Source organism: Taudactylus pleione, unplaced genomic scaffold (genome assembly GCF_031769625.1).
Source record: "Taudactylus pleione unplaced genomic scaffold, aTauple2 ptg000314l, whole genome shotgun sequence".
Lineage (NCBI taxonomy): Eukaryota > Metazoa > Chordata > Amphibia > Anura > Myobatrachidae > Taudactylus > Taudactylus pleione.
The window spans coordinates 7,140,686-7,159,081 of NW_028284715.1; the positions used below are offsets into that span (position 1 = coordinate 7,140,686).

Consider the following 18,396-nt stretch of genomic DNA (forward strand, 5'->3'; position numbering starts at 1 on the left):
CTGTCCCCGGAGGTAACGAAGAACCACTACTTACTCCCAAGGAGTCCCTAGGGAGGACAAATGGAGGCATAATCAAGAAAACACTCCAAAGGATGAACTGGATACCAGAGTGAAGCAATTCCATATCTTAACCATACTGACAGTGTAGAGATCCGCACTGTCAGGAAGACCAGGCCAAGTGTGAAACCCAAGCCAGCCGGAAGGAATGCCAGAATATCTGGAAATCCTGGACACCGGAGGATTGTATCGACAGGTACAATACCATAAGATTTATGGCTGCCACAGTTTGTGGTAGGTCCCAGCAAAAGCTGATCCATGTGCTCTAATCATTCCAACGATGACAAAGCCAGGGAAGCCGTAAGACCACTGTAAGGACACAGTCAAAGACAAACGACCCAGGTCCAAGGCAAAACCAAGGACCCTGAGACAACAGGTCCGGGCAGTGAAGCATCAGGGATGGAGTATCGATGTAGAGACTCCGAAGATCCAAGTACCCCTGACATCTGGGGCAATCAGGAGCCACCAGCAGGAAAGCATCTCCGTCTCGATTGAAAACACTTCCAAAGACCTCGAGGAAGAAGGGAGACCGGAGAACACAGGTACACAAAGTGGAAGGACCACTTCACCGACAAAGAGTCGCTGAAGTTTGCTTCAGAATCCCCAGAGCTGAACTGTAACACCCTAGTGTGATAAAGTCAGAAGGCCATGAGGGTCACCTCAGGGGGGCCCCCCCTGCTCACCAGGAGATGAAACCTCTCTTGGGGAAGAGACTAGTCCCCGGGATGCACGTCGTGACGGCTGAGGACTCCCGCTTCCCAATGGAGAGCTCCTGAAATGAACGCTGCCGAGATGGTCGGGAGGAGACCCTCGGACTATGTCCGAATATGTGACATACCTGTCATTGCCACCCAACGAACAGTGTTGCTAAAAAGGAAGCCACTGTCCTGACCCTGTCGGACTGAACCTTTTCAGGTTAACCGGGAAACAAGAGTTATGCCAGAGTAAGTTAATTGACAGGGTGGAATCGACAGACGTCCAACTGCACTGAAAAGGATTCGGTCCAGACACTGTCCCTAGCAAAGAAAACCCTGGACGAGATGGCCATAGCCACCCGGACAGGGACCGACTTGCCTCCGGAGAGAGCATCATCGTTTGAACAGTTATCCGACAGAAAAAACTCATTCCATCTGGAGATGAGCCAATTATGGAAAGGCCTGGAATGGAACTGAGCCCATTCCACCATGCATCCCAGAGTGTAAAGACATCTGTCGACTGCGCAGACAACCATGTACTCCTAATGGAAGAGAGGAGATTCCGTCTTACGCCAGAAGAATTCTCAGATTCTGAGAATCCAGCAGGGATCCTAGATGAAGAATACCCAGAGAGGGATGCAGGGAGGACTTTTTCCCCGTTGATTAAACGTCTGCACCCTGAAGAAGCCACAGTCATCCTGACCTGGCCGTAAAGTACCCCGGTGATCCCGCTAAGAGCAGGAGGCCGTCCAGGTACAGGAGCATTGGGATATACTGAACAGAAGAACTGTCAGAAAATCCAAAACGCTGGTAAACCCCTGTGGGGCTGAGGACAGTCCCAACAGGCAGAGCTCGAAAAATTGTAAGTGTTGCTGTGATACAGCAAACCTCAGCCCATGCTGAGGAAAGGTCTCTGTAAGTACCCGTAGGCACGCGTCCTGTATATCCAGTGATACCCTAAAGTCCCCAGGTTCCAAACATCGTATGATGGAGCATAGGGATTTCCTCCTGAGCCCAGGTAGCTTTAGGAACTGGTTCAGGGAATTGAGACAGAGAACAGGCCAAAGAGGACCATTCAGCCACCGCACCAGAAAGAAAACAGAACAACCAGTCCCTCACTGAGATAGTGGGGATGGCCCAATTAGCTCCGCTTACCGCAACAACTGCATAGCTTTCTGGATCTGTAAGGCCCTTGTAAAGAGGGCGTACCCTCCTACCCACGTAGCCGCGGCAACTTGACACTAATACCGGGCGAACTGAGAAAATCGGTATCTCCCAGTTGTAGGCCTGTCCCGTCAGACTGAAGAGATATCCGTAGGTTCAGAAGCAGGATCGGCTGGCAGTCCAGGCCTGCTCGGTACTGGATATGTCGGCCCTTGTAGATGCCGACAGTCTACGAAGAAACAGACCTTTAGGCTGACCGAGAGGACAAAAAAGACTTAACAGACTTAGTCTGAGGCCTTGTAGTGTGCATAGCTGAAAGCGGTAAACTTGTCGTTAGTAATACTGCCAATGTTACTACAATCTTGTCAAGGTCAGGACCAAACAATATCAACCCTAAAGATGGTATCTGCACCTCTGCATTCTCAGAGCGCAGCCATAGGGTATTACGGAGGATACAGTCGCAGCCGGAACTCTGAAAGTTAGGAGACTGGTATCCAATATAGGCATGTCCACCTATGACAACTGCATATATTACATGAGCGACCAAATACATTTGAACCCCCGACGTGTTGGAGGGGAAAAAACGTTACAAATGCATCAACCCAATATGCAATAGTATTAACCAACCATGCTATAGCCATGGTAGGATGGGTAACAACTCCCGAAAGCAAGTATACTGATTTCAGGCAGAGTTACCACCTACGGATCCGAAGAATCCGACCACGCAGGAATGGGAGGCGTAGTAACGTCTGTAATCAGACGAGTAACACGCCCATCCCCCCCAGGAGGGGCTCGTGATGCCCTCAGGGAATTTGGGACAGGAGGCCAAACACTGTTGTAACACCTCCTATCTGGCAACAGCCAGAGTCCCGCTATGCGATCCACCCGCTAGTCAGCAACAGGTAACCCGAAGGCACGCAATACTGAGGGTGTATGATACAGGTGCAGGTCAACATTCACTCTAACCAGAATGGACCTGCTACCAGCCCTAAAGCAGGGATAATAATACCTGAAATAGGCTTCCCCCCGTGTAAGAGGGAAAGAGCCCCGAACAGTACCCAGTTCACGGCAGAGCCAACTGGGAAGTAACCACAGGGCGTCAACCACGCCAATTAGCGTTTCGTAGAAAACGACATCCACCCAGGGTGGCTGTTGTGGTAATCCCTGCAAGGGGAATGACAGACTATTGTGGCACCAGGGGGAATTTATATACTGCAAAAAACCCCTGCAGGGAGCGGTAGTCTGTGTCACAGGGGAAGAGTGCAAGAAGCTGCGAGATACCCTGAGATGAAAAGGGCAGTATGGTGAAGTAACCCCAAGTGAGGTACAACAATGGGGCCCGCCCGGCGATCCGCAATTGAGAGGATCCCGAGAAAACAAACCGCCCAAGGGGGTCGTGAAAGAGGCCGGCACCAGATGACGCCACATACAGAACCCTTTATGAGTCAAATCCTCCGCACTAACACCTGCAGCACATGACTTGCAGGATAGTAAAAATGGGTGCAGTATAACGCTCTATCTCCTGGTCAGACATATCTGACCCATCTTGGCGGAAATATTAAGCAGCACTATACTGGTCCTGACTGATGCCAAAAATAGCTGCAGGGACCCATTTTCAGCGTATGCAACACACAGTTCCATCTAAAATATGGCAACGTGCAGCACGCAACAGTATGTGACAAACCACACAAATATTAACAAGTATATAAATGTGAGGTCTCAGAACCACCCTAAGTACAGCTGTATTAGGGCAGATAAAGAAAAGGGATAGATATACACTGACAGGTGAGAGAATAAAGTACAGTCAGCACTAGCATAAGTCACATACAATGCAGATATATACATATATACATAAACATGTCATATAATATACTGCACTATTACACTGCATTCAACTGCCCAGATTCAGTGTCTGGGAAGGCTACAGCGCTGTGTACACTGACCTGATGGTGATGTACGCAGGGGGACTGGACTCACTGCCATCCTGAGAGATTTCTGCTGCACCACAGAGATAAAATGGCCGCTGGAGACCTCAGAGGAAGCGTGGCCCGCGGAGGAAGCAGCTCAGCGACGCCAGACTATGGATACTGAAAGGCGCGCTGAGCTGAGGGGAGGAGCCGCTGTAACAGGGAAGGCTGCCTCCCCTGGCCGGCTATTAACCCCCGGGACGCCGGCTCCCTGCACCGATCGTTAAGTCCCTGGTGGTCTAGTGGACACACGGGGTATGGGGGGCCCGCCGCCACTGCCGGCGCCTCCGGTCTGTCCCCTGAGACCGGAGGCACAGGACTGCATTTGAAATGCGCGGATCACCGCAAGCGGTGATCCGCGACCTTACCTGCTCCCCGTGGATCCGGCAGCAGTCCTGGGCGCCCGCAGAGTCCGGCTAGTACAGACTCTGGGGTCCCGCTGAGATCCCCAGATCTGTACTGGCGTCTCAGCGCCAGCGGGGTGACGGAGCGGCAGCTTAGACGTCCTATGGACAGTCCGACGCTGCCGCTCTGAAGAGTCCAAAGTCCATGAAAAAACTTTGTCCCTAAAAAAATAAAATAAGCTTAGGGGCTGCTAATCAGCTCCCCCTGCGCTAACGGTGACCCGACTCCGGCCGGGCACCAACTTAAACTGAGGTGCCTCTGGCTTGGGGGTGGGGTTATAGGGAGAGTGGACCCAGTGCATCCTGGGAGCTAAAAGCTTTAACTGCGTGGTGCCCGGATTTGGTTCCCAACCTATACCCCAAGGTCAACCCTGTGGACCCCCTATGGACCCTGAAGTAGAAAAGACCGTAATAGGGCTTTATTACCATCTCTTCTTGGAATAGATTTTCAAAAGCTTCTAAAAACAGACAAGTAGAGGCATTGCCCATAGCAGCCAATCAGCTTCTGCCTATCATTTTCTAGGATGCAATAGAGAAATGACAGCTAGATGCCGATTGGTTGCTATGGGGGCACCACCACCAATTTTATTTTGGAAACTTGGGGTAGATTTACTAAAAGCCTCTAATAATTAACCCTGTAAACCCATATGCCGCCAACACGTCCCCATTCTTGTTAACTATAAAGTTGGCAGGCACTCACCTGGAACGGAGGCTAGAATGGGTCTCCCCCCTTAACCCTCGGTATGAGGTACATGTATGGACATTTACAGATTGCACGTCATTTTTAAGTGCTAGTTAAGTGTGCCATAGATGGGGGCATTAATTTAAATGAACATTAACCAGATGTAATAGGATCTACAAATAAATCTGAGCATGAGGGAGAAAACTCGACGTAAAATAAATTAGTATGTGGGACAGGTGACTTTTAGGAGACCAGATTTGGATTCTTACCTTCCCTCAATCATTCTCTGTACGCTACCAGTCATGCCATTTCCTCTGCCCAGCCCAGGCTTGATATCCTGCTCCCCTTGCTGTGTGGAGACCTCGCAATTCTCTAGTAAGGTCTGCGAGGTTACTTCTGCCGTCAGATCCATCCTTCCTCTCTGGATACTACTCCCAGACTCTTGGTCTCCCTTTGGCGACAGGTCCCTAGTACTTTGAATGTCCACAGCGGTCTCGTTGTCCAGGCGATCATGGCTGGCTTTGGCCATTCCAGACACTACATGGTTTGCTTTAGCACCAGTGCTGGTCCCCATGGACTTTGAGAGAACTTTCAGCTTGTGGGAGCCGGAGCGGTGATGCTTCTTCTTGTGCTTGGTCTTGTTGTTAGAGTTGTGTTTGACAAAGAATTCGCATGACTCCTGCAGGACTCTTCTGCTCTCGGTGATCGGGCTGGAACATAGGAAGTCTCAGTTTAGAAAAGCAGAGAAAACGATCCGTGGGGCAACTCACTGTTCAGTAGAAAGGTCTGTTCTGCATGAGTAAATCAATTTCATTACCATCTCTGACAAATATGCCAATAATTTTACCATTTACATGGAAAAGTGGAGGGCATTTAATTTGAACGAGACAGATCACAACCAGTTATCTACAGTAAGATCCCCAAAGAGGTGGCCATGTTATCAAAGCAAGGAAATATCCTTTAAAACAGATTAGGAGTTGCCTGCAAATTCAAATGTGACCCCCATCTAGAGATTTTTTAGCAGAAGCAGAATGTGCCCACGCTGGCGCAAACATATGCAATCTTTACGTATGAGCGTGCGATTAGAAGTCAGACTGGTCGGCAACTGGGTGCAGCCACATAAAAGAACGGTCTCCTGGGCGTATGTTCAGAATTACACCATATTCTAAATCATGCAAATATAGAGGGGTCGGCTCTTGTATCGGATAGGTGTAAGTGGCGATGCCCGCTTATCCCCGTATTCAATCTGGAAGTAGGCGAAAACATGACCCGGCGAAACTTAAACAAGCGGATAGTACTGTCAGATTTGGGGAAATGAGCCTGACACCCCCCAAAAGATGCTCCGACATGTGGGTTAGCTATGCTATCCCCCCCCCCCCATCCCGATTTGGGCTGAAGGTATTTGGCATTTTTAACGGGCTCAATAGCTGCTAAATAGTGTTTTTGTATAAGTGGTGCAGTATTCAGGAGTGTTTTTTGGTGAAAATAAGTTATCCCAGAAACTTTGGGGTACTTGAAAATGGGGGTCAGCATATTTTAAAGCTGCTACAGTTAAGTTTAAAAAATCATGAAAAATCCACATGCCACAAGCCCCTGCAATGAGAAAAACATCTGAGGCATACTTTGGGACCCCCCCAGAGTGAAGTTCGCTAGTTGTTAACTTTGCCCCCCAACATTTTTTTTTTCACCCCCAAATTCAAAGTGATTTTTTGGGGTGTCCTTAAGCGTTTTTGAAAAAATTTTTTGACACAGTTTACCTTTGGGGGACTGTCTGAAGGCTGCATGGGGGTTCCCGCAACGTTGCACCCCAAAACCCGAATTATGCACTTTTTTCCGCCTGGTATTCATAAGCGAAACTTTTCCACCTATTACATCACATTGACTTTCCACCTAGGCAAAAAGTCTTCCAAATTGAATACGCCGTATTGTTTATCAATAAACAATTGTTATCAAATTGTTTATCACATAAGACGCTCAGTGCTTTTGGGCTGTCTGAATGCTGTCAAAAGCCAAAAAAAAAGAAAAAATATATAGCATGCGTCTTGTAAGAATTCTGCAGTGACCCCCAGGTAAAAGGATTAGGTTTCAGAAGAACACGGAGAAGTGTCAGGTAAATCCAGAATGTGTGCAGATTAGTCAGGCTAGGTGCACATCACTACATGAGGTTGGTAATTCCTGCTGTAGGCAGACATGTTCCCCGCTGGCATTAGCTGGAAACTGGATAAGAGAACGCATACCGCAGAGGGAAGGAGAAAAGTCTAGTGGTCCCTTACACAAAGCCCTATTTAGGACTGCAAACTTCTTCCAAGTCAGACATGAACCACAGATCTGCAAGTCTGCAAACCAGAGCTGGAGGTCCAACAAACAACTAGCCAGGAACGAGCTGAAGACACAAATAGGCCACGTGCCACACAGACCACACCATCTGCCATTAAATCATCTCTTGAAGTAAGCAGAATAAAAAAAATAAAATAAAGCTGGATGGAAACGCTAGAGGACATTAAACTTCTCACAGCTAGAATACACCAATGACAATCGTAGTTTTAGAAGACAATCAAAAAATAAGGGGGGGTGGGAAGGGGTGTGTTATGGAGGGGCTAGCATTAAAAAAAGTTCTTTTTTGAGCTCCCATGCTCCAAACCAATAAACAAAGAAAAGACCAAAACAAATAAACAAAAACGTTAAACTACATGAAAATGTGGGGGGTCAATCCAATTATATGAGAAGTGTGAGTTGCCATTTTCTCTTCGGATTCGCATAGCGAATTCATTTTGCAATCCAATTAGCAACTTGCACTGAATCAGTCAGACTAAATTCGTATCTTTCCATTCGCACCTCCCTGAGGATGAGAGATGGAGAGGAAAAACTTTATTTTAAGGTTGAAATGTAGGGACACTGCGCTGAACCCCTTGGACACCCCCCCTAATGACTAATTAGGCAATTGGAAGTTTCCAATGTCATTTTTTGGGGTAAAAAACAAAACAAAAAAAACACACTCACTGAGAAATGGTCCTCAAATTACCCCAAAATACATTTATTAATTTAGGCACCCCAAATTTAATTACAATAATTTTTTTTTGTTCAATTTTTCAAGGTGCCCTCAAAAGTACCCCAAAATCACGCTTTACTACTTTTGCACTTTTCGTTTAATTCGTTTGAGATTAAAATGAAAAAAAGTGTTTTTTTTTATCATTTTCTTGCATTTAAAAAACCCCTCCAAAATCAGCCATTTGACACTATTTAAATGCCTACAGTAATTTCGTAATGCCTGCAAACAGCCTTCTGTATGGTCCTGCTAATGAAATTATTCATTTTGGGGGTTCCAGGGTGGTCTCCTTACTTTTTCATGCACTTCTCTCAAATCTCATTTGGCAGTCAATTCGCACCCCTACACTGCGAGTAGTGCGAATAGGCATTTTTAATTGTATTGGAGAATTCTCGGGAGCACGATTCGATGCGAAGTGTGTGAGTTTCAAGAAAAACTAGCTACTCGCAATTCGCACCTAATTGGATTGACCAGTGTGAAATATAAAAGGGGTAGATGCTATAAAATCAAAGCTTTACCATGAACAGTGCTCTTCTCAACTAACCCCAACAAACCAGGGGTAAATAGTTGTGGTGTTCTGAGAAGCTACCAGTAGCTGGGGTGTCTTGGGGTTGTAGTTGGGAAGGAGGCACATGGTGCAGAGAAAAGGTTTAGAGCTTTTTACTCCATCCCTTTGCATCTACAATACAAGAACACTAAACAATGGCTCTAATAGTTTAAAGCAAAAATCATTTAAGAATTGCTTTAATTTAAAAAAAAAAAAAAAAAAAGGGAAGAGCTGTTTTTAAAAATATAAATGTCACTGTTCTCGCACTGACATGGAGCAGTACATCTTAATTTTTAGGTGTGTTTGACCAACGTTGGAGTTCATTTGTCATTAAGAACAGCACTGAGTAATGTGAAGCTCATGTAACACCCCACAGCAAGAAGGTTGATGGCTTATCTTAGTCAGTGTTTCTCAACCCAGATCCTCAGGACTCCTAACAGGTCACATTTTGCAGGTTACCTAAGCAGGTGAACAAGTATATTCTCAACTGTCACACTGTAAAGATCCACAGGTGACCTGAAACACCAGTTTGGGGTCCTGAGGACAAGAGTCGGAGAACCACTGGCTTAAAACAGCAATGAGTAACTTGATGTGTGGACTTCTATCTTTTAAAGTGATTGCACATTACCCTTAAGCTGGGCATACATTGTCAGACCTGCAGTCATTATAATCTGAAAGCATTGCACTAGGGGGGTGAGGAGTCAAACCTTGGAATGAGAATAAGTCGAGAGAGAAAGTACCAACCAATCAGTGACTGTCCAAGCACAGCCTGTAAAACGACTGTTAGAAGCTGCTTGGTTAGTACTTTATCCCTCTCCAAGCTTTGATACATCTCACCTACTGTGAGATCTCTCATAGTTGGCAGGATGCAGCAATGTGAAAATGTGGTCAAACCCCTGAAAATTTGCACCAAGCCCCGCTGGATGTGGTGGGTAACGCCATCTTCAGATGGCGGTACCCTACAGAAGCCTATAGGCCTCTATTCAGAGAGTGATGGGAGGCATCCAATTGGATGCCTTCCATCACCCCCAGAGGTGCGAGCGTACTTCTGCACACGCGCAGGACGACGCCAGAGGGACTTCTGGGTCATAGACCGGGAAGTTCTTCATTCACAAAAGGCTCTTACCGAGAGAGCTGTCCTTTGCGGTCTCTTACACACATACCGGCGTAATTAACCGCGGCTTGCATACCGAATGCGATAAGTCATCCTGCCCAGTGTTTGGCCCAAGATATCTGCGTTCCTCACCTGGGGAGGAAACATTTCCCCATTCATCCCCTGTGAAGAGCAGGGGAAATGTCAGACAGACAGTCAGCCGCGACAGCGAACACATTGCCAGATGCGGCCGACCAACGATGGGATCAGTTGGGCAGGTTGGAAGATTTCTCATGCCCAACTGACAGATCATCCTTAATTGGTTGCAGCATTACACTATGCAGTTATCGACCCGATCAGCACATAATCTGCGGATTGGGACGATAATTGGATAATGTATACCCGGCATTTGTTTCAGTAATAAGTTAATCAATACATTTAACCAAAGAGAGAGACAATACACGCCAAGCACCCCTCACAATGCCTGCACACCTCAAAACATCCCTCAATGCCCACTCATAGCCTTTAGAACGCAGCCTGTCCACGCACTAATGTAATAGCCGGTACTGCTACGTAGCTTATGGGGCATAAAGCAAGAAATAAGGTCAATGGAACATAAAGCAGTGGAAATGACTGGCAAATGATAAAGCAGAAGGTTGAATGGGGCCGCTGGTGAAAGTTGGGCAGGTCACTTGCGGCCTTTGTGCCACCTGGAACTATTTTGTTCAACAAATAAATAACCCAAAATATCTGATAAGTAGTTGGTCTTACTCTTGTTTTTTATTCCGGTTAAAAAAGCTGGCCCACTCGGAGCAGGTTTTCTTGCTTCCGACCCAGAAGATGGCGGATATCCCGACAATTAAAGTCATCACATATTTGGTTAGAAACAGACCAAGGTTTGGTCTGGACAAACTCTTTAGCTGTAAAGAGAGTTAACGTCAACACAGGATTATTAACATATAAATATAGATACATATACACACGCGTTACCAATGGCAATTACAAACCTCAGCCAATCACTACCTCATCGCGATAACCCCCTTAGTCTTTGCCATCAATTATAGGTCACATATTGCCTTGTTTGATATGTACATGTTAAAATAAAGTATCCAGGATGTTTCTCTCATATGGACAAAGAGCATATTACATAGGGGAAGGAAATCAACAGAGCAGGGTTCTGTAGCTAGGAGCCAACACCCAGGTTCAGGAGCTGCTCCTCTTTTGGAAAAATGTAATATAATGAAATGGAAAATGATACGAATATTATACAAGTACACCAAATACATTACATTAAACTAGACGCTAAATACATTCACTTTATAAATTCCGATGCAGCTGGTGCTTATGGAGAGTTGCTAGACCAGCCATGTGGAGTGGCTATAGAGCAGCCTGGAGGAGAGAGCATACCGTGACTCTATTCAGCAGGAGCTAGAGTACAGAAGGTAGTCCGGAAAAATTGGGAGCACGGCCAACATCACAAAGCTCTCCCCTGACTCGGAAGAGCTGTAGACGGGAGCCACTCTGGAATGTGCACATCTCCAACACTGAATCCAATATTTGCATATAGCGTGCCCTTATATAATATGCTCTTTACCAGTAGAAGCAGCACAGAGGATTTATAAAAAAGTTAATTTTGCATAGTGCCTTCAGTATGTATTGTGTAAAAAAAAAAAAAAAAGAAGGCTTTAAAAATGTACAGACATAAAAAACAGATTGGAGTAACAGCTTCTTAACCTGTATTCTTTTGGTATGGTCGCTTACTCTTCTTTTGCGCCGATGTTGGGTGGCTTAGTTTTACAGTCCACACCTGAATAACCTTGATATTGCGGGTCAGCGTTAAAGGGACAGATGAGGCCAGAATGACTTTCAAACACCAAAAATAACGAGTGAAAATAAAACCAGAGAATATCTCATTTAACGGATGTCCCTGGAGCAAGACCTTGTCAGGGCCAATATATCATTTATAACTGCTGATTTACCATGTAGAAAAATACTTTGTGGGCCGCCTCTTTTAAAACTTGTAGCCTGGCAAAATAGCAGACTCCCATTTAAAATGACAAGTAGTATTGGGAAGGCATAAGTCAATAAGTAGCAAATCTAGCACTACTAGATAGATTTTATCATACAGAGAAAGCTGCAGTGTAAAAATACAGAGACTTATCCGTTAAAGCTTAAAAACGTACAAAACTGCACTGAAACCAATCAGCAAATACATACTGTAGCTTTCATTCTGTCCAGTAACATATTTGACAAGTAAAGCAAGTTCGATTGGCTGCAGGAGGTTTCATCAGATTTGCATATTTGAGCAATGTTAGTAAATAACCAGTGTAAGTATCGTAGGTGCACGGGGTTTGGCTGCAATGGGGCATGGCCTGCCTCCAGGGCCATCTGTACCCCCTGCAGTCAGTCACACATGGATTAGGCCACGGGGAGTCACCTGTCAGCAGTGTCTGCCTGCCCATTACTCCAGGTACTCAGCCACTTAGAACACTGGCAATGCCGCTGCCAGTCCCCCACTGTACAGGAGCCACAAGGAAGGCGCTGCCAAACCCCCACCAGTTCCCCGCTGTCTAGAGCAGACAGATATATTTGCTGTTGTTGGCTGGTAGTGGAGAGGGGCTGTGCTGAGATGTAAGGGGCTGTCATGTAAGGGGGGCTGTGACGTGAGGGGCTTATGATGAGGGATGTGCTGTGAGGTGCTAAGTTGAGGGAAGAGGGTTTTCCCGTGCGGCAGCTGGGAAAGGGGCAGTATGTGGTGCTGTGAGGATGGTCGGTGATGTAAAATATTCTTTGCAAGTACATGGTATTTACATACATAACTGGATCAGTTGATACAAAATAAAAAAAAATAAAAAAAAAATGGTTGAGAAGTAGAAATATTCACCTGATATGGGCATGGAATGTGGAATTCCTGGCAATGGTCTGCGACCCACGTCATTTCCCACGTAGATCTCGACAACTGCTCATAGACATAACACCCCAATAATATCACCAGGGGAACAAGATAAGTTCCACTGAAAACTCCAATACGGATCATAAACTTTTTTAATTTCTCTTGGTTCCTCTCATCGTGCTGTATAACTTGACGGACGTTGTTTAAAGATATAATCCCAGCGAGGAGAAGAGAAAGTCCAATGAAAACACTAAAACACAGAGGTAAGAGCACAAAATACGTAGAGACATTTTGGTCATAGAGTCCAACAAAACATACGCCACTGATGTTGTCTCCTTCCACTTTGTTCATGGCCAGAAGTATGACAGTGAGGACTCCTGGGATGCCCCAAGCCACGGCGTGAAACCACATGGACTTCTGCTCGATGGCCTCACAGCTCCACTTCTGACCTGCAGCCAAGTACCATGTTATGGTGAGCATGACCCACCATATGGTTCCCGCCATGGTGCAGAAATACAGGATCATGAAGATGACGGTACAGGCTTTGTGTCTCGAGCCAAGAACCACAGTGTCTTCTTCTGCAAAGTTTTCATCCGCTTCGTTGCAGGAGACAGAGTTCCCCATTAGAAACCCAATGAAGTATATGAGCGATACAATGCTGTAACAGACCGAATAGAAGATGATGGGTCTCTCGGGGTATCTGAACCTTTTCACATCGATCAGAAACGTCAGGCAGATGAAGAGCGTAACACAAAGACAGATGATCGAAATGATGCCAATGAAGTTTTTGGCAAAATCCAAGTCTTCTTTTGGAAAGTACATGTTTGGGCAAGGTGGTGCACAGTGATCTATTCCCAAAAACTTATAACCGGTCATTTGGGAGGTTTTCAGATGGCGAGGGCACCAAAATCCATAGTCTCTTTGAACTTTCTCAGGTGGTTTGTGCGTACCTTGTTGATGGTTGTTTTCGGAGGTCTTGGAGGCGGCACAGTCTTCCAGCCTGTGAGGGAAAAAACCCCCCAAAAAACGATGAATCAAATCACCTACATTTAATTTGGTATTATTGGTAATTCGATTAGATTTCACACAAAGTAAATGGGAAATTAACACCTCCTAAAAATATATAAAACATTTTTTACAAACTAAAAATATTTTTTACATGTATATTGAATCTTATGGAAATTACATTCATCACAATGAAATAAAATATATAAGCATTACGCATATTCTGCAAAGTCAGGGAAGCGGTCACCCACCTATCACACTCCAGTTCCGCAGGCCAGGTAATGCCGAATGTATCAATCAGGGGCTTGCAGTCGGCGTAAACGGTCTCACACAAAGCCCGGCAGGGCGGCGCTACGTGCTTCGGCTCCGTGCAGGCTGGGACAAAAGCCATGCAGAGGAAAGTGTGCACTTCTGGGGAGCAGTGGAGGTTCAGGAGAGGAATAAAGGGCTACAAGGACACAAGAGCATAATTCTGTATTAGCGTTAAACAATCCAAGTTGGCCAACATGAGTTCATGTAAATGACCAATTACTAGGTCAAACGTATGATCTGCTGAAAAAAAAAAAAAGTAGTATCGGCTTATATAAAGTCTAGATAGATGACTGTATGGAATGTTCGGGATTGTCTTTCTACTGGATTATGGAGAGAAATCTGGTTCATAAATATAAGAGAAGTTACTGATGATCAAACGTATTGCACCACAAAAGCTCAGTGTGCCTAATTGAACTGGACAACACTGCACATGCTCAAAAAACAGGGCATGGGGTAGAGGCCTTCAGAACACATACTACAAATGCATATATAGCGTGTATATTTATAATGTATCACAAAGTATATAAAGGGGGTATACTAAAGTGCAGGTTTTTAGAAGTGGAGATTTGTCCCATAGCAACCAATCAGATTCTACCTAACATTTATATAGCACCTTCTAGAAGATAATAGCTAGGATCAGATTGGTTGCTATGAGCAATATCTCCACTTCTAACAACCCTGCACTTTAGTAAATATACCCTTAAGTTTTGTGGAGTGGACTGTAGAGGAGGCAGCACGACCACAATGCTGGAGACAAATGGTACTTTAATATCAAAATCGGCAAACGCGGTGTGGTGGATGCAATGAACTTCCTGCAGCATCAGACAGGGGGCGGTGGTCTGCAGTGTACAATAGTGTTACAGACAGGAAGTCTGCTGTGCATAGACCTAACCACCCCCATCTCTACATTACTTCATCTGAAATACCTTCACTGCTAATGAGATCCTCCAACAGTCACAAACCATATTATAGTAAGTGTTATAAGTTATTTTAGATTTATGGAAAGTTTTACATATGGCCTCATACACACAAGCATTAATTCCAGCCATTGTACTAGAGAGGTTTTTTATTTTAATGCTAGCACAGCACAAATCAAAATGGAAACCATTGTTTTCCGGTTAGTATTACTTGTTCTTTCCAAATCCTACCTGCTCCATTCACTGCATTTAACAGTTAACATATTGAGGGCAATATATAGTGACCTCCAGAATTTAAGTAAATACCGGTTATGGCAGGGTGGTACGTCTTGTGAACCTTTCATGCAGAACCAAGAGCAACTTGGTATAAAGTTGGGAAACTCTGGCAAAACTAAAGGAAGCAGATTTTATAACCCAGAAGCTCCTTTTCGGTATGTGCACACTTCCATACATACACACATTATATATTACGAGAAGTAAAATAATTCTTATTTTTTTTGCTTGCATCTATAGGAGTGCTAAACAAGCAACATTTTTATTACCCCAACACCTTGCAGAGGGTCACTACAGAACCTTGCGCCCATTTTATTCAGCCCCAGAAAGTTACAATTAACACCTGTTGCGATTTGATCCTGTGCTCTAATGGTTTAATGCTGGAAGTGTTCCCCGATCATGTAAAATTAGACGTATAGTGGGAGCAGCATTGACAACCGCATTTTATAAGGGTTGCCATTTATGTAGAGAGTAAGACAGCACTAGATCCAAAAGGATCGGGGGATCACAGAGTAAAACTTTGCATTTTATTAAAACTAAAAGTTTTCCTTTTTTTGCGTAAATCTTCCTTAAGAGAACATTTCTCTCGTTCAGCTGTCATGACAAACTGCAAACGTTCCACACAACATTGCAATGTCCACAACACGTTTCGTGACTACAGAATACAGCAGGTTCTATAGGAGCTGTTCTGAATGACATGAGTAAATATGCGAGAGGTGTATACCATTTGCAGTAATAGATTAAAGCCTGAGCTTCCGTATAGAGCATATGACTAGTTTAACATTTTTTCGCACAGCATATGAGCCGGAAACCATGCAGTGGCAATAAGGCGTTTGTACAGTACATGGGCTGATTTTCCTGGGGGGCACGTAAAACGCAACTGCTGGCTATACAGAGGTCTGCATACGCAGAGATCCGCCTGATTTCAAATACATCTCTTGCATTGATAATGATGACTATTTAAGCAAACAAAGTGTGCAACTCTGAATTGGCTCCTGGGGGAGATGTACTAAACCTTGGAAAGTGGAGAGTGATAAAGTACCAACCAATCAGCTCCTAGCTATAAGGCAGTGTTTGAAAAATGAAAGACACTGATTGGTTTGTACTTTATCCCTCTCCAAGACTTAGTGAATCTAACCTCCTATGTTATTAAAATCAGCCTGTATGTGTACGATTTTCATAGGAACATTCCTGTGTAAATCTGGAGTTACTTACAATGCCATCGCTTTTTATTTAATATGTTTTTTTCCCCATTTCTTCTTTGATGCAAAAGGAAATAAACAGCCAAATTACAGCAAACATTATTTTACTACTTTCCTCCATGGGTATAATGAGATGGCTCACACGCACAGGTAGTAATGTATTCCTGCACACAGAAATAATTATATATATATATATATATATATATATATATATATATATATATATATATATATATATATATATATATATATAATATTTTATTTTTTTTCCCATGATAAAAAGTCCATAAGGCTCAGTTAACAGAGGCCCTGGTCATGTACTTTTTATTGCAGGTCTTTAATCTCTACCAGCTATTTAGGGAGAATAAAGCTTTAATGTGTAGCTGCTATGCAGGCTTGGGTCCTTTGAACGAACATTTACCAAAAACTTTTTTTATTGCAGCAGGAAAAAAAAATAAAAAAAAAAATAAAATAAATTATTATAGTACAACTGCATAAAATCTTACTTACAGATGAAGGATTGTCATCTTTTTATCAACGATCATTAAATTTTACAATTGGTAGACAGCACTAGCCACCATAAATTTATAAAATTATTGTTAGAGAATGGGCGTCTCCGATCCGCAAGTGTTACAACAGATCCTCCAACATAACCCTGCCCTCACCTGGGACAAAAGGCTGCAAGCTTACCATGGTTCCCAAACTCCGCCATTACAGTCCAGGTTTTAAGGATATTCATATGCTTGAGTCCAGATGGTTAAATCAAGTAATTAGTACCTCAGTCAATATGATAGAACCATCCGGACTCAAGCATGGATATCCTTAAAACCTGGACTGTAATGGCGGAGTTTCGAAACTTCTGCCATACAGAATATTCAGCACATGTACCTGCAATATTAAATGTAACTATTGTTAAGGATATCAAAACAATATAATTAATTCAATGTAGGACCTAGGGAGGGTTAGGTTTTAGGGCTTCCGGGGGGACTTAGGGATAAGCACCCCCCTGGGAGGGTTGTTTAGGCTAGGGGAAGGTGGGGGTTAGGGTTAGGCACCCCTAAAGGAGGGTTAGGGTAGGGAATTAGGTTAGTGATACTTACCTAATTAGCACTCGGGATCTTCACCTCTGCCGGGCTTCCGCTGTCGGGATTTGAACCTACTACACCCGACCGATGGGGTGACGAGACAAAAAAAAAAAAAAAAAAAAAAAAAGTGTAAATAAAGATTCACTTTACCCATGATGCACCTGAAATAAAAAAATGGATGCATGGAGCAATCCAGGGAAGTCAGGGCCTGTAAGTAGTAAGTTCTCATGGTTCCCCTAATACCCCTTTTACACCGACCTGAAATCCCGGGTTGATGCACGTGAACACGCATCAACCCGGGATTTTTGTCAGTGTAAACTGATCCACCCGGGTCCAGGGACCCAACTCTGTAGCTTGAAGGGTTGGCCACGGGTAATTCCCGTGTCACTCTGCAGTGTAAACCGCGCAGTCAGAGTCACGATGACAGATCGTGCCGCATGCTGCCCGATTGGCCGGCTTCAGTTGAGCTTGGAGAGGACATCTACAAGCTTCCACTGCAATGCCAGAACAGCAGGGTCACTGTAGACCCGGCTCCGGTGTGGCCAGCTTCAGCGGTGCTTGTAGATGACATCATCTCCAAGCGTCCACAGCAAAGCTGGAAGGGCTGGATCACTGCAGACCCGGCTCTGGTGTGAATGGTGGTATAACCCAGGTCGGTACCACAATGTAAAAAGGGGGTCTGTCCTGGGTTAGAAACTTGTTCCAATTCCCGGGTCAGAAAGTGGTATGGAAAGGAGATTACGGGATCAGGTGGTGCCCTAGGGGAATGCAGGTTAGTGAAAACCGACCAAATAAAAAAAGGGGTTGCTGCTTTATGCATGAAGTTCTGCAGCAGAGCATTTGAGAATCCAGTAGAAGTGCCTTCATGTGCCCACAGTCAAAATTGTGGGAAGCGAGACAGCAAAACCACGGACTCGTTTAAAATTGCATTAATCACCAAAAAAAAAAGAAAAGAAAAAAAAAAGCCTGCCTTGGCTCTGACATCTATATAGGGTGACATTATGGCAGTGTACTGACTGCAGTGTTAACACTTGAAAAAAATAAATATCAGCTT

General features: G+C 44.6%; 1 protein-coding gene across 4 annotated transcripts in view; it reads right to left on the bottom strand.

Moving 5' to 3' along the window:
• FZD6 (frizzled class receptor 6) overlaps nt 1-18,396 on the bottom strand; it is a 46,673-nt gene that overhangs the window by 1,983 nt on the left and 26,294 nt on the right. For 2 of the 4 annotated variants that reach the window (XM_088442593.1, XM_088442594.1), the window contains exons 3-6: nt 13,805-14,001; nt 12,540-13,548; nt 10,427-10,575; nt 5,239-5,679 (exon numbers count right to left, since the gene is read on the bottom strand). In XM_088442593.1, coding sequence (XP_088298719.1) covers nt 5,239-5,679; nt 10,427-10,575; nt 12,540-13,548; nt 13,805-14,001 — 1,796 coding nt within the window. Of the gene's footprint in view, nt 1-5,238; nt 5,680-10,426; nt 10,576-12,539; nt 13,549-13,804; nt 14,026-17,357; nt 17,430-18,396 lie in introns of those variants that run through there. The other 2 variants (XM_088442595.1, XM_088442596.1) reach the window with 2 other exon arrangements.